This window comes from Prosopis cineraria, unplaced genomic scaffold (assembly GCF_029017545.1).
Source record: "Prosopis cineraria cultivar Desert tree isolate PC_DT_omini unplaced genomic scaffold, ASM2901754v1 PC9, whole genome shotgun sequence".
NCBI lineage: Eukaryota > Viridiplantae > Streptophyta > Magnoliopsida > Fabales > Fabaceae > Prosopis > Prosopis cineraria.
In genome coordinates, this window is record NW_026555340.1 from 15,629,826 (window position 1) to 15,644,648 (window position 14,823).

General features: G+C 32.4%; 1 protein-coding gene across 3 annotated transcripts; it reads right to left on the reverse strand.

Moving 5' to 3' along the window:
• Nucleotides 1–9,126: 9,126 nt before the first annotated feature.
• LOC129319904 (protein KINESIN LIGHT CHAIN-RELATED 2) lies at nucleotides 9,127–14,592 on the reverse strand. 3 transcript variants are annotated; one of them, XM_054965013.1, is made up of 9 exons: nucleotides 14,302–14,592; nucleotides 12,867–13,097; nucleotides 12,545–12,716; nucleotides 11,818–11,968; nucleotides 11,407–11,629; nucleotides 11,203–11,294; nucleotides 10,675–10,810; nucleotides 10,099–10,430; nucleotides 9,127–9,420 (listed from the first exon to the last, which is right to left on the reverse strand). In XM_054965013.1, the coding sequence occupies exons 1-9, from the start codon at nucleotides 14,346–14,348 to the stop codon at nucleotides 9,170–9,172; spliced, it is 1,635 nt and encodes a 544-aa protein (XP_054820988.1). In that variant the 5' UTR covers nucleotides 14,349–14,592; the 3' UTR covers nucleotides 9,127–9,169. The 3 variants fall into 3 exon arrangements, with proteins under 3 accessions (XP_054820988.1, XP_054820987.1, XP_054820986.1); XM_054965012.1 differs by having other exon boundaries at nucleotides 12,545–12,773; XM_054965011.1 differs by having other exon boundaries at nucleotides 12,545–12,776.
• Between the last annotated feature and the right edge of the window lie 231 nt (nucleotides 14,593–14,823).

The window sequence follows — 14,823 nt, forward strand, 5'->3', positions numbered from 1 at the left end:
ACGAGATGTTTTTAGATAAAATTACAAATACCAATAAATTTATTAAATACACTTATAATCTTATCTTTTTAAGGCAAAATTTTAAAATTTTAAAAATATCCTCCATTTAGTTTTTTCATTTACAAAAGAATATTAAAAAGAGATAATATATAAAAAGAACAATATGAAAAAATATCATTAACAAAACCTCTTTTTGTCAAAATATTTTATATTTTGAGTTGCAAAATCTCTTTCAAAGTATGTTATAATTTGGAATAGAAGTGTAGATTTCATAGACATGTGGGACTTATTTGAGTGGAGGCATTGAATAATGGACATGCATGGGACAATTCAGTTTTTTTAATCAAATCTACGATATTTCCCAATTTTTTACTCATAGAATCAGTAATTCGAGCAGGTTGGGATTATTTGGGCCAGGCTTAAAATATCCTACCTTCTTAAAAAAACACATATAATTAAGCTCACTCTAATTTTTTTTGACTGGATTCAGATTGGCCCGTCGAGCTTGGCCAAAATTAACCAACTCTATATACATAAAAGTTAAAAATTTTAACGGTTGAGCTCAAATTCAGGTTGTGCTTATTTGAATTGGACTTAAAGTATTATACCTTCTTAAAAATCCAATAAAACAAGCCTGACTCTAATTTTTTTTAAGTTTGGCCTGAATTATTAACTCTACTTAATCATAATACTAGTGAGTTGATTTTTACTCAAAATTTTTTATTGTCATTCGCACATGGAACTAAAGTCCACTTTGATACAACGTTTGATAAGATCCAGACCTTCAGGAGAGCGGCAATAGATGCAATATAATGGGGCAGTGGTGATCCTTTATCGTTTCTATTTTTTATCGTTTAAATTAAAGGTCAAGAAGTATCTAGAATTTTAATTCTTTTTTGGTATCATATTTTCTTTTAATTTTAAAAATGGTATAAATTATTATCTTTACTCTTAATAAAAGTTAATTTTGATGGTTAATTGACTAGAAAATTATAAAAAATTCAAAAATTTATAAAAAAATGGTCAAAAAATTACAGAAAAAGAACTAAAATTAATATAATGACACAAAAATAAAGATGGGTTAATAAAGTCTTCTTGATCTTTTTTTTTTTATAGTTTTGAAATTAATTTTTGTAAGTTTTTTGATAACAGACTGTCAAAATTAAATTTGTTAACATTATGAGTTTATATTGTGCTGTTTTTAGAAGTTTAAAGGAAACATTATATTAAAAAAAACTTGATAATTTCAAATGCTCTTAATGCATAGTTTAAGGGTGAATTGTCCTTTAACCCTTTTTTTTCATTTTTGAAACTACAAAACATTTTTTTTTTGGAAGGTTTAGAACTAAACATGATAATGAGTCTTCCTTTTTTTTATTCTATCAATGGTATCTTGGAAAACCTAGGAGTATTATCATCTCCCTTCCAAACTAATTTGAACTCTTGCTATGCGGGAACTAATAGTAGTCTTACAGGTATCTTAGGTATGTATTTGATATACTTATTTAATATAATGACATATTTTAAAACTCAAATTTGAGATCTCAAGATAAGTTGATTCAACTTCTTTGACTAGTTAAATCAAGTAATCTTGGTGATACGAGTATATTTCTTTTGATGTTTAGTTAGATGTATGAAAATAGCATTTGTTTGTTAAAACAAGCAAGTATATGTGATAGATTTCTAAAATTTCCGTGTTTAATTTGAAGTTTTTGTAAATTGTAATCTTTTAATAGCATGGAGGTATGACTAGTATTTATTAGGTACTTATGTTCTAACAAATTAATCTGATTAGAATAGAATGTCCTAATAGCAAGATTAATTGGATTTGCTAAGGTATATTAGCAGGGACGATTTTTTTTTTGGGGGGGGGGGGGGGGAGAAGGAGGTGCCTGTTTATTAGACGGTTGTATTGTAATAACATGGTAGTCCTTAGTGCTTACTCATAGTTTGATTCAAGAAAATTTAATACGCAAGAACAGATTCATTCGAATGTCTAGCTGCTCGCCTGAAAAAGCACATCCTCATTTTAAGAACCTGTTGGGTTTCTGTCTTTTTAAAATTATTTTCTATTTTTAAAAATAAAACATTAAAAAAAACTTGTTTCGAACAAATATTTTGGATTTAATTATTTTTAAAACTATTCTCATTTAAAAAAATGAAAAAAATGAACACATTTTAAAGTTATTTTCATTTTATTTTTTCTTGTTTATAAACACTATATTTGATTATCAAAAAATATAGTTTTTTTTTTTTAAAACCGTAATAAGGGGAAATATGCATTACGAAAAGATACAACATACAAGTTCAAGCCACAAGCCTAAGGCAAAGGCGTATAGGTACAACAAAAGCAGCAAAACAAAAGCTTATCCAATCCCCTCATGGTCATGTTCAGCTGTAAAATTTTGCAAAGCGGTCTGAGCAAAGTGTGGTTTCGTTGAAATTATAGGAAAAAGAGGGAGTGAAGGTCTTAATCCCAATCTGAAGGTTCCACACCCTTTGAAGTAAAGGCATCGAGAAAATTCATAGCGGCATTTCTCGATCGTTTGACCAAGGGAAAAAAGTAGAGAAAATGATAATCAAGTTCAAAGGAAGCAATTTATTCAAGATAAATCTTAAGAGATTCAAAATCAAAAACCCCATATAAGTCCCATGGTCCCTTAATGAGCATAACTAACAAGCAAAAATACTCAATTGCCCTTATTATGATGTTCCCTCAAAACTCATGCTCCCGAATCTCAAACCTAAATACATCCCTCTGAACACAATAGTATGCCCTTATCCTTTTATTTCTGATGTCTCCTCCTCTATCATTGCAGTGGGCGGATGCAACCACTTGTTTTGCCATCCGTTGTGCACTACATGGTGCTATCAGGGCTTCAATCCGCTGAATCGATGAAACGCAGGAGCTCTTCAGTGATTTATTTTTGTTCTATGAAAGAAAGAGAAGCACTTGGCTCAATCCCATGCCCTGAATCAAGGACCAATACCAAAAAAGAGAAGCGCTCATTTTAAATCTACAACTTGAAGATATGCGCTTTCTGAGTGTGTAGCATGCTTGTAAAATAAAAAATTACTAAATTCAAGAAAGAGTTGCAAATTATTATCACTGAAGGAATAGAAGAACTATTAAATTCTTAAAAAAGTTATTGTATGAGATGGCTCTACTAATTTGCAATTGAGATACTAAATTTTGAAACTTCCCTACAAATAATTGCAACTCCTCGTAATTTTGGGTAGAAGAATTATTGAATTCTTAAACTTACAAAGCTACCAAGTTATTATTTTAGGACAATACCCTGGTAATTTACAACTAAGATACCAAATGTTGCAATTTTCCTATGATTAATTTGTAACTCCTCGTAATTTTGTGTGGAAGAATTATTGAATTCTTGAACTTACAAAGTTACCAAATTATTTTAGAACAACACTCCAGTAACTTGTAACTTAGATACCAAATTTTACAACTTCGTTTCAAATAATTTGCAACTCCTTCTTGAAATTTTGAATGGAAGAACTAATTCTTAAAATTATTATATAGGATATGGCTCCAGTAATTTGCAACTAAGATACCGAATTTTACAACTTTCCTATAAATAATTTGCAACTCTTTCTCAAAATTTTGGTTAGAAGAACTATTAAATTCTTAAACTTGAAAAACTATTAAATTATTTTAGGACAACGCTCTAGTAATTTGCAACTCAGATACCAAATTTTGCAACTACTTTATGAATAATTTGCAACTCCTTGAAATTTTAGTTGGAAGAACTATTAAATTCTTGAAGTTATTATTCTAGGAAATGGCTCTAGTAATTTACAAATGAGATACCAAATTTTACAACTTCTCTACATATAATTTGTAACTTCTCAAATTTTGGGTGGAAAAAACTATCGAATTCACTTTAACTTACAAATCTACTAAATTATTTTAAGACAACGCTTCAGTAATTTACAACTCAGATACCAAATTTTGTAATTACCTTATGAATAATTTGCAACTCCTTGAAATTTTGTTGGAAGAACTATTAAATTCTTAAACTTGTAAAGCTACCAATTTATTATTCTAGGACATCGCTACAATAATTTACAATTAATATACCAAATTTTGTAATTGCCTTACAAATAATTTGCAACTCTCCTTCTTAAATTTTAAGTGAAAAAATTATTGAATTCTTAAACTTGCAAAGCTACCAATTATTATTCTAGCACATCACTCTAGTAATTTGCAACTAAAATATTGAATTTTATAATTATCTTACAAATAATTTGCAATTCATTTTTGAAATTTTGAGTGAAAAAACTATTGAATTCTTAAAAAAGTTATAATTCTAGGACATCACTCCAATAATTTGAAACTAAAATACCAAATTTTGCAACGTTATTACAAATAATTTGCAACTCCTTCTCGAAATTTTGGATGGAAAAAATATTAATTTTTTAACTTGCAAAGCTACTAGGTTATTATTTTAGAAAATCGCTCCAGTAATTTGCAATTGATATATTCAATTTTGTAATTGCCTTACGAATAATTTGCAACCTTTGTTCAAAATTTTAAGATAAAACACTTTTAGTGATTACAGAAGATATGAACTGTATATATAAGCTACATGTATTAATTCATCTAATGCAACTGCACATATTAGTTGTCCACATACACAAAAGCATGAACTAAGCATTCCCATTTTTTAATGAACTAAGCATTTTCCATTTTTTATTTGCAACTAAGCATTCCCAATTTTTATTTTACAATGCATGCTACACACTCAAAAAGAGCATATCTTCAAGTTGAAGATCGAAAATGAGTAGCTTCTCTTTTCTGGTGTTGGTCCTTGATTTAGGGCATTATGATTGAGCCAAGTGCTTCTATTTCTTCCATAAAATAATAAATCACTGAAAAGCTCCTCCATTTCATCGATTCAGAGGATTGAAGCCCTAATAGCACCAAGTAGTGCACAACAGATGGCAAAACAAGTGGCTACATCCACCCACTGCAATGATAGAGGAGGAGACGTCAGAAATAAGGGATAAGGGCACACTACTATTTTCAGAGGGGATGTATTCAGGTTCGAGACTCGGGAGCATGAGTTTCTAAGAGAACATCATAATAGTGATGCACGATTAGAATTTTTTTTATAAGGGCAATTGAGTATTTTTGCTTGTTAGTTATGATTACTGAATTCAGACCATGGGACTTACGTGGGATTTTTGAATCTTTTGGGATTTATTTTGAATAAATTGCTTTCTTTGGACTTGATTGTCATTTTTCAAAAAAGTAACATGGGCAAGGACTTAATGCTCTTCAATAGATCAGCTAAAAGTCCATGAAGCAACAAGTTACAACCATTGAAACTCTTTGATGATACAGCCCTAAAAAGGTCCGGACAATCTAGTTCAATATAAACTGTTGATGGCACTTAGCTTGTAACAAGGAGTTTGCCTTTTGGCATGCAAGAATTTCATCATCATAAAACCAGAGGAAGCCTCTATTCTCTCTCACCATCCTTTTATAAAACATCCTAAGTAATCCCTCCAAACAATTCCTATACCTGCTCTGCTCTACCCAAAGATGTTAGGTATGAGCCATCACAATTAATTTTGGTAGTATTTGGTGGGGAAGGTGACCAAACACCAAGTACAGGATCAAGAGATGAAGTAGCAGGTTCTTAAAATTGTTAGCTTTCCAATACTTAGAGATAGTAGCATTTGTTTTAGAGACTATTAAGAAAGGATCAATTACAGCTCCGAAAAAGATTGAGGCAGACCTCAATTTCCAAATATTCTAGCATAAATTGGCAAAACATATAATTTACCGTAGTCATCAAGAAGAGGATCGTGAAGGAAAAAACTTACTGCACCAATGATCAAAAGATGTTACACCATATGCATCTAATTTTAAAGTCAAAAAATAGTGACGCCAGTCCTGTTTGGCCCAATCACAAAGGAGGAGTAAATGCTCAACAATCTCAAGTTGAGAAACACAAATGGAGCAAAGTGGGTCTGCTCCACATTTTTGTCTATATAGCATATCTTTGGTGGCCAATGTGTTGTTTAAAGCCCTCCAAAGAAAGTGTTTCACTTTGGGTTGGAGTTTGAGTTTCCAAATGCACTTCCATAGATCATCCGAAATAGAGAGCGAAGAACTTGGAGCTTTGTTAACCACAGGAGGGGCTCTAGCTGCTGAAAGCCTGTAACCAATCTTGGATGAGTATTTCTCATTATTCGTAGCAACCCAAGAAAGAGAGTCAACAGTGGGGTGTAGGGAATATGAATTTTCAAGATGCCCTCATTAAGTGTCAGCAGTACAAAATTAGAGATAGCAAAAAGGTCCCAATGCCCATCAGTAATTAACTCAAAAACTTTGAGATCATTATTATTATAGCTCCTTCAACAGCAATAGCTTTAAAGCTAGGTAGGCTTGGAACCACTGATCAACCCAGACTTGATCTCATTGATTGCACCTACTTTCCAGCAAAGATCTTTTAAATAAATATCTTCTTGTAAGAAAGCTACTCCAAGCCCATGGTGCATGTCGGCCTTTGTCAACATCAAGGAAAGAGGTATTAGGGAAATAAACACTCTTTAGAATTTTGACCCACAAAAGATCTAGGTTATTAATGACTCTCCATGTTGATTTGGCAAGAAGAGCATCATTAAACTTCATGAAATCTTAAAATCCAAGGCCACCTTCAAATTTAGGGACACAAAGCTTAGACCAAGCTTGCCAATGAATGTTGTTTCTATCCTTAGTTTGCCCCTGAAAAAAAAATTGCAACCATGTTGTCTAGCTTCTACACGTTCTCTTGGGGAATTGGAAGCATATCATAGGGAAAATTGGTATTGCATTATTACTACTTTAATCATTACCTAAGCCAGGCAAAGACTTGCTACACCAACCGTGCATCTTCTCACCCACTTTATCCCAAACATAAGTGAGAGCAGCTACTTTGGATATGCCCTAAAGAATGGGTAGAGCAAGAAAAGAACCAGGGTCTTCAATGGCAAGAACAAGTAAAAAAAAAATGAAAACCTCTTCTCTCACATTTTCTAGAATGTTTGCCCAGAAGAATAGAGAGGATTTTTCAAAATTTATGCGTTGGCCTGAAGCATTACAATAAATGTTTAGAAGCTCCTTCACAACACTGCAGTTTTTCTTGAGGCATTGAGAAAGAGGATAGTATAATATGCAAATAGATTATGAGTAATCATAGGGCAAGCATCAATAATATTGACTCCCTGCAAATCACCATTATTAGTAGGAGAGTTCAACATGCAAGAGAAAGTATCACTAGCAAGTATGAAAAAGATATAGGGAGAGGAGGGTCTCCTTGTCAGACCCCTCTATCAAGGGAAATTCAAGCCACTATTTTTATCATAAACTACCACCATTAATCTTTTGCAACCATTACTATTAACATATTTTTAATTTTAATTTTTTAAATTAATATAACCAACAATATTTTTATTTTTCTTTGTTTTGAAAAACTATTCCAAAAATTGTATTACTAAACAGTTTTTAAAAAGAAAAAAAATAAACATAAAATAAACAAGCCTTAAATTCTTGGATGCCAGCATTCTCACCCCTGCCCAAGTAGGTTAGTGCGCAATGAAATAGACCTGTTTGTTTTCTGTTTTGAAAAATTGTTCTTTGTTTTTTAAAAAATAAAAATATTTGTTTGGTTAAGTATTTTGGATTTAAATATTTTTTAAAATTTTTTATTTTTCTTGTTAAAATAAAAAATGAAAACAACTTAGAATTATTTTTATTTTTTAAAGAATATTATGTTTGATAATTGTAAATTATCTTTAGCTATAATCAACCACTATCATAGATTATCATTATTAACCACTATCCATCTTTTTTTAATTCTAAAATTGTTTTCATCTTACATAATCAAACAAATTTTCATTTTTTTAAAAGAATTTTTAAAAGTTGATTTACAAAATAGTTTTTAAAAACAAAAAAAAAATGAGAACAAAACTACACAACTCCTAAATGTCCAGTTAACATGGCATCATGAAGACATCAAAATTGAATATAGAGAAGCGTTTTATTTACTTGATAACCCTAACTACTGTATCAAGTTTTTCCTTTCCCCTTTGAAAGAAGCATTGTTATGAATTTCAGTTTCTATTTCCTCCTGGTGAATAAGTTTGAAGGTGCAGGACCACTAACTTAGCGAGACTGAAAATATCAACTCTTACTTGTTGCAATTTTAGTTTGTTTCTTTTAAACCCCAAATTCAGGGATACATAAAGCCTACATATCTGCATGGAATCAAAATTAGCCTTCGCATAAAATGCTATTCCATAGCATTCTTGTTAGTTTTTTTTTTAATCATTCAAAAAATTGCATAAGATAATGTTAAATTTTTTTTTGTAATATCATTTCTTTATTGATAAACACCTTTTTTTTTAATTTCCCTATTTCTTCACTTATAAAGAAGCTCTTTTTTTAATTTAGTTCCTTCATATTCTAAAGAATTGTAAGTACAATTTAGACATCTTCCAATGATGATTTGTAGCTTTTATGTAACATCTGTTTGTAAAATTCATGGATGGAGTACAATGTATGTGCATGTGCCACATGCATCATGGAAAGTAAATGCTGGTAATCACAAAATGAAGAAGGATTGATATGATAATAATATATAAAAAGATAAAAGAATAAATTAACTCCTAAATTATGTCCAAAAATGTTTAGGACCACAAATTCTTTTTTTTTTTTTTGCAATATTTCTCTTTAACTTTTGAAAATAATATAATCTAATATCTACCATTAACAAAAACTAACTTTGCTAATTAATTGATCAAAAAACAACCTTAAAGATGATTTAAAAAATGACCAAAAATTGCAATAAAAGACTTAAAAAAATGACAAAAAATAATAGGGAAGAACCAAGAAAATTTTATTGATATTTTTTTTATAATTTGAGATTAATTTTTCATCAGCTAACAATTAAAATTAAATTTTGTTAACAAAAGGAGCTATATTATATTATTTTCAAAAGTTGAACAAGAACATTATATTAAAAATAAGTTTAGGATCTCAAATACTCCTGAACTTATAATTTGGGAGCTAATTTTCTTTTTTACCCTATATAAGAACCTTGGAGGAAAGAGAAATGCTTCAAGCAAGAAGGATAAAGATTGGTAATGGAACAATACACTTTCAATGGCGAACCATTTGCTTGAACTTTCTTCGAAGCACAGACAACCTTCTCTGAATGAGAAGCTTTTCATCCCTTCTTCCTAGTTTATCCAAGTAATATACAATTTTTTTCAGGGTAACCATAATCCCGTCACTCTCGGGCCCAAATTCTTTCTCTTGGATATTCAGTATCCTCTTAAGCAGCTTGAGTAATTCACTATCATCCTTACCGATTCTGGTTTGAATGGACACCAAACAATCCAATGCCTCCCCTGCCATGCATCAGACACACATTGCAACCAATGAAACTCAAGACAAATTATATGAAGAATGAAATGTTTGTCATATCTAATAGGGTTGAGGCACAAAAATGCCTAGAAAATTTTTCCTCCATAAGCTTTTGGTATATTTAAGTCAACAATAATGCTTGAATACCCATTAACTTCATAGAAAAAACCAACCTTCACTTAACATCAAACTATTTTAATGGATTGGGAAAGGTTGGCCTCATTATAAAATCAATGGTTACTCATGCATTGTTGTTGATTTAAAAATACCAAAAGCTTCTAAAGAAAAAATTTTTCAATATTGTTGCACCTAAATCCAATGCACTTGGATTCGGTGAGTGACCCAAGTCCACTCACTTAATAAATGTCTCAATTATAGCAATTGAATTTCATCAATAATTGAAAATTGTCAAGATACATTTTCTTTCAAAAAATTAAAACACTTCCCATGATCAGAACACTCCTAGTGTACGTTGATCCCTACAAAAATTTAAGATTTTGTACTTTTTGAATCTTGTATGATAAAATTTCTTCAACCATCCAACTAAATCAAATGATTGTCATTGTGCCACATGAGACACTCTTTGAATGAGGAAACTTTGATTATTTGCCGAATCCAAATCCTAACCATATGTAATAAAAGTCAATTGGAAGGTATCTTACCAACAGGAAGAGAATCTTCTCCAAATGCCTTCTCGCGTATGCGCAAAACGTCTAGGGCAAATTGCTCTGCCTCTTCATCTTGCTTCAGATGGTAGAGAGTAACTGCAAGGTGCAACATTGGGAAAGTGATGGACTGGTCATCGGTCCCCATCTTCTTTGTCATGATTTTCAAACTTCTTCGGAGCAAGCGCTCAGCCTCTACATAATTATTTGATTGTGAATATGAAGTTGCAAGGTTCATCATGTGTGTCACTAAGTCGGGATGCTCATTTCCCTTATATCTCTCTGTGATTAATAAACATTCCTCTAATAATGCTCTGCCTTCTTGTCCCCTATAAGAGTTGCATTAGAAACCAGCCTTTGTCAGACAGGGCATCACAAGTATAAATCTTCAACACATTAACCTACTAACACCAGATAACCAAGAAAAGGTAGATCCAATCTTGCCTTAAGATACTTATTAAACAAGGAAGAAAATAATTCTCAACAAGCAGTTATAAAAATCAAAATGCATGACCAGATGCACAATAAAATATTTCATTCCTAACACCAATGTTATGCAGAGGACAGGTATACCTCCCAACGGTGTGTAGTAATTCAGCCAGATCTACCCTCATCTTTTCCATAATGCTGTCATCCGGTGACATATAATTTGATTCCTTGATGATTTGAAGAGCACTCTTGTACAAATGGATTGCATCATCCACCTTCCCTGCAAAAAAATGTTGCACATCAATCAATGCCACTCCTTTTTTGTCAAGAATAATTAGTGCAGAGAAGAGAAAAGAAACAGCCCCTAAACATGGATGCCATTTTGCATATTGCCAATAAAGGAGGTGCACAAAGATTTGAATTTCTGTTACTTAAAGCCAATTAAACTGTTTATGTAGATGTAGCATTTATTCCACCATCCTTATGCATATTAGGTTACAAGATCCATTATGCATCAAAGAACCTCTAAACCATGTTCATTTTTGAAATATCTATTTACAAGTTAAATTCCCTTTATTAAGATGGCAACCATCAAAGAAAAATGAGAAAGAACAGAAACAAAGATTAAACATAAGGAAAGAAAAAATGTCATGAGCAAGATCGTAAACTTACCTTGAGCACATTTCACCTGTGCCAGGGAACTCATAGCCATTCCACTTCTACCATCATTTTGCCCATAAAATGATGTATATATGTTCAGAACTCTTTTAGAGAGGGGGGAAAAACAAAGAAAGAAAGAAGAGTGAATATGGAAGAAGGCAAAGCCACTGGTGCAAAGAAAAAAGAGATGAACAAAACAATAATAGGAAGTTTAACCTTGTAAAATGAGCTTCTGCATCAATGGCTCTTCCTTGTTTAAGTAAAAGGTTGCCAAGACCAAGTAAAGGTACAACCAAATCCTTGCTTTTAGCACCTCTACTTGATTCAAGGAGAGTAATAGCATATTGGTACATTTCCATTGATTTTGTTGCTTTTCCGTCAGAACCATAAACTTTAGCCATACCCAAATAGGGTGTGACAAGAAAAGTGCTATCCTTACCTAGAAGAAAATGGCCCTTTAAACTCATGTAACAGTGTTGGGTTCAGTCCAAGAACATTTATCACATACCATTAATGTCAATATTCAAAATCTGACAATAAAACCAGTTAATCAAATTAACTGACTTTATTGGTGACATAACAGCAACATTTTACTCTCCAAGAACTTTGAAAGAAAAATACACTCACCATAGGTCCTTTCCATGATGTAAATAGCCCTGTGATATGTGTCGAGTGATTTTTCAAAGTTCCCTAAAGTTGAATACATGCTTCCCATATGCATGAGAATTGAATCTAGACATGGCGCATCATCCTTCAAAGTGTCAACAACTTCCTTCATCTAACCATACATCAACAAGTTAGAGAAAATGGAGGGAGAATACTAGTTAATATTACAGGGGAGAATCAACAAAGGCAGAGGAAAATGTGTGCTTTTGCAGAAGAGCTTTGATGTAGAAAGAAATACAAAATGCATAATCTCCATTCATAATCTTATAGGCACATACAAATTAAAATGATCATTCACGAAGAAATTACAAATTAATGCAAGAGAATCAATCATGTCATCAAAGAGAACAAGCAAGGAGACCAGTTTTCATGTACCAGAAGTCACATTCGCCAGAATTATGCAGATGGCTCATGCATGTTTGTGCTTAATTTATTCAAGTCTCACAAATCTCATAACAGACTATGGAAGAAAACTGATGGACTTCTCACAGTATTCTGATCACTGTACAAATTGGTTCTACCTCCTAAATCTCCTATGTATTAAACATGATAGGGACTTCTCAGTAAATAATAATACCCTGAGATTGTTGCTGCAATAAATAATATTTTACTCTGAATTTTGAAACCAAGGAATCCCCAGCATAAAATACCAAAATGACAGCATATTGCATAAGTGTAAAAGACATACCACATTCAGTAGAGAACCAACAAAATTGAAGTCACCAACAGCCATAAAACCTAGTGCTATGATATCCAGAACAGCAGCTTCTTCTACACCTTTAGTGCCTCCACTCAGCCTCTCATTCACCATTTCATAATTTGCCTTGAGCAAATCTGTAGCTTCATTTTTGTTTCCCATCCTAATCATTCGTTTGATATCATCAAAAAACTCTTGTAACTGTCTCTCAAAATCATTACTGCTGTAGAAGGGATCAATTCGCAGAATAAGCAGTTGGGCAGGAATTGGCAGTAGAAGAAAAAGAAGTTACAGTAACTTTACTGATAATCACCTCTGATAGTCATCTGGATATGAAGAAGTGGCACAAACATCATTTTGAGGGCCTTTTTCACCAGGTTTCAATGATCCAACTGAAGATCTCGTGACACAAAACTGAGCAGCAATCTTGATGGGCATAATGTAAAGCTTCAGATTGCATTTTTTATTTTGCTTACAAACTGGGAAGGATGTCATAAATTTCTGATCACAGGCTGAAAGTGTATGCAGAGCCGCTTTGTTTGTCCTTGCATGATGAAAGGAGATAGTCCAAACCATTACAAATTATTGTACTAACTACTAAGTAATGTACAGTCTGCTTAAGATTCGGCATTTAAAATGCGCCCCTGGGGGTTGGGGGGGATTGCCTTTAATTTGTATAAAGCACTGACAAATTGAGATTACTCAAAGACCTTCCAAACTTTTGACCCAAAAAAAAGGGCCTTTTGAAAAACACTCGGTGGATCAATCAATGAACAAGAGACCAATAACGTTTTGCATTTCCTTAATAAACATCACATAACCAAGGTGAATCCAAATCCTTAGAGTTAAGGACATAATTCAGCCAAATAAAGTCTTCCCTTTAACCTCGTTGATTAACTTCAAACTGGAGACTACTGAGGTATCATATACTATGCCACTTAATGTCACAAAAATGACAACTAACCTTCTCAAAATCAACAGGTTGCGTTGAAAATCTTAATTCATGAAACATTGACAAGAAATTAAAATAAATAAATAAATACCGAAAATATTTTTTGGAATTAGGTAAATTTCATCTACAGTTTTACTTTGGTTTTCAATGCACTCCTTTTCAAATATATAATACTTTAAGCCGAACCTCAAAATGTGAGTTCAACGTTTCCCAAAAACAGATGAAAGGCTTATCAATATTAGACCAACCTATTATCTAATACCAGTTTTGCAGACATTGGGGTGACTTGACTAGTATTGAAGTGAAATATATTGATATCTAGTCATATGTTTTCATCACTATCTGAAGTAAGCATGTGCTTTTGTCCAACCAGCAACTATTACATTGTGCAAGTCAATAGCAAAGACTATATTTGATAACTGTATTCTGGTGCAAAGATGGACCTCAAGCATTAATCCTAATAAAAATACTCTGGGAAAAGTTGCTATTTGGGTCAGAATTCAAAATATGGCGTATAGGAAATTGCATTGGGAAACCTTAAAGGTGGACGCGAATTCCATCACCAAAGCTAGAATTAGTGCTGAAGAGGATTTAAGAAATAAACTTGTTCCCGAGTGTTAATCAGAGACGACTTCTTCAACGTTGAATATGAAAACCCTATCTAATCTGTTTCAGTTGTGGTTGCAATGACCATAACTGAAGTAACTGTCCCCACAACAACACTCACATCCAACATACAGAGCGAGAAAGCAGATGAAGAAAGGGATCAAACGAATAACCAACATACAGAACATACCTGTACCCAGCAAGCTCGAAATGCCGCAAATAGCGTAGCTCAGCCATCAAACGGTCATCAAGGAATCACGCCCACAAAATTCAATGACCATTCAACAACACGTAAGAAACCGAAACAAAGGGTTCGGCGACTGGATGGTTGCACGAAGACCCGTAAAAAAAAAAACCGAAATATGCTCTAACGGATAAATTTGGGTAGCAACCTGCTACAAGACCAAACCGTGAAGCTGCAAGTGAAGTTGCAGACACCAACGCCGACTAAAAGAAAACGAGACAGGTCGGATAAGGAGAACGAGGTAAATAAAACAGGGAAAACAGGGGGCATGTCCGGCAGCATATTTTAATGATAGTTTTTTTATTCTTTAAAATAAAAAAAAACAACAAAATTTGGTTTGGTAACATATTTTTAAAAATTATTTTAAAAAACTTAAATATTACTCTGAAGAATAAAAAATCAAAATATTTTTAGATGTTACAAACTTAATGATTTGAAAAATGAGGAAGAATTATTTCTTAAAATAAT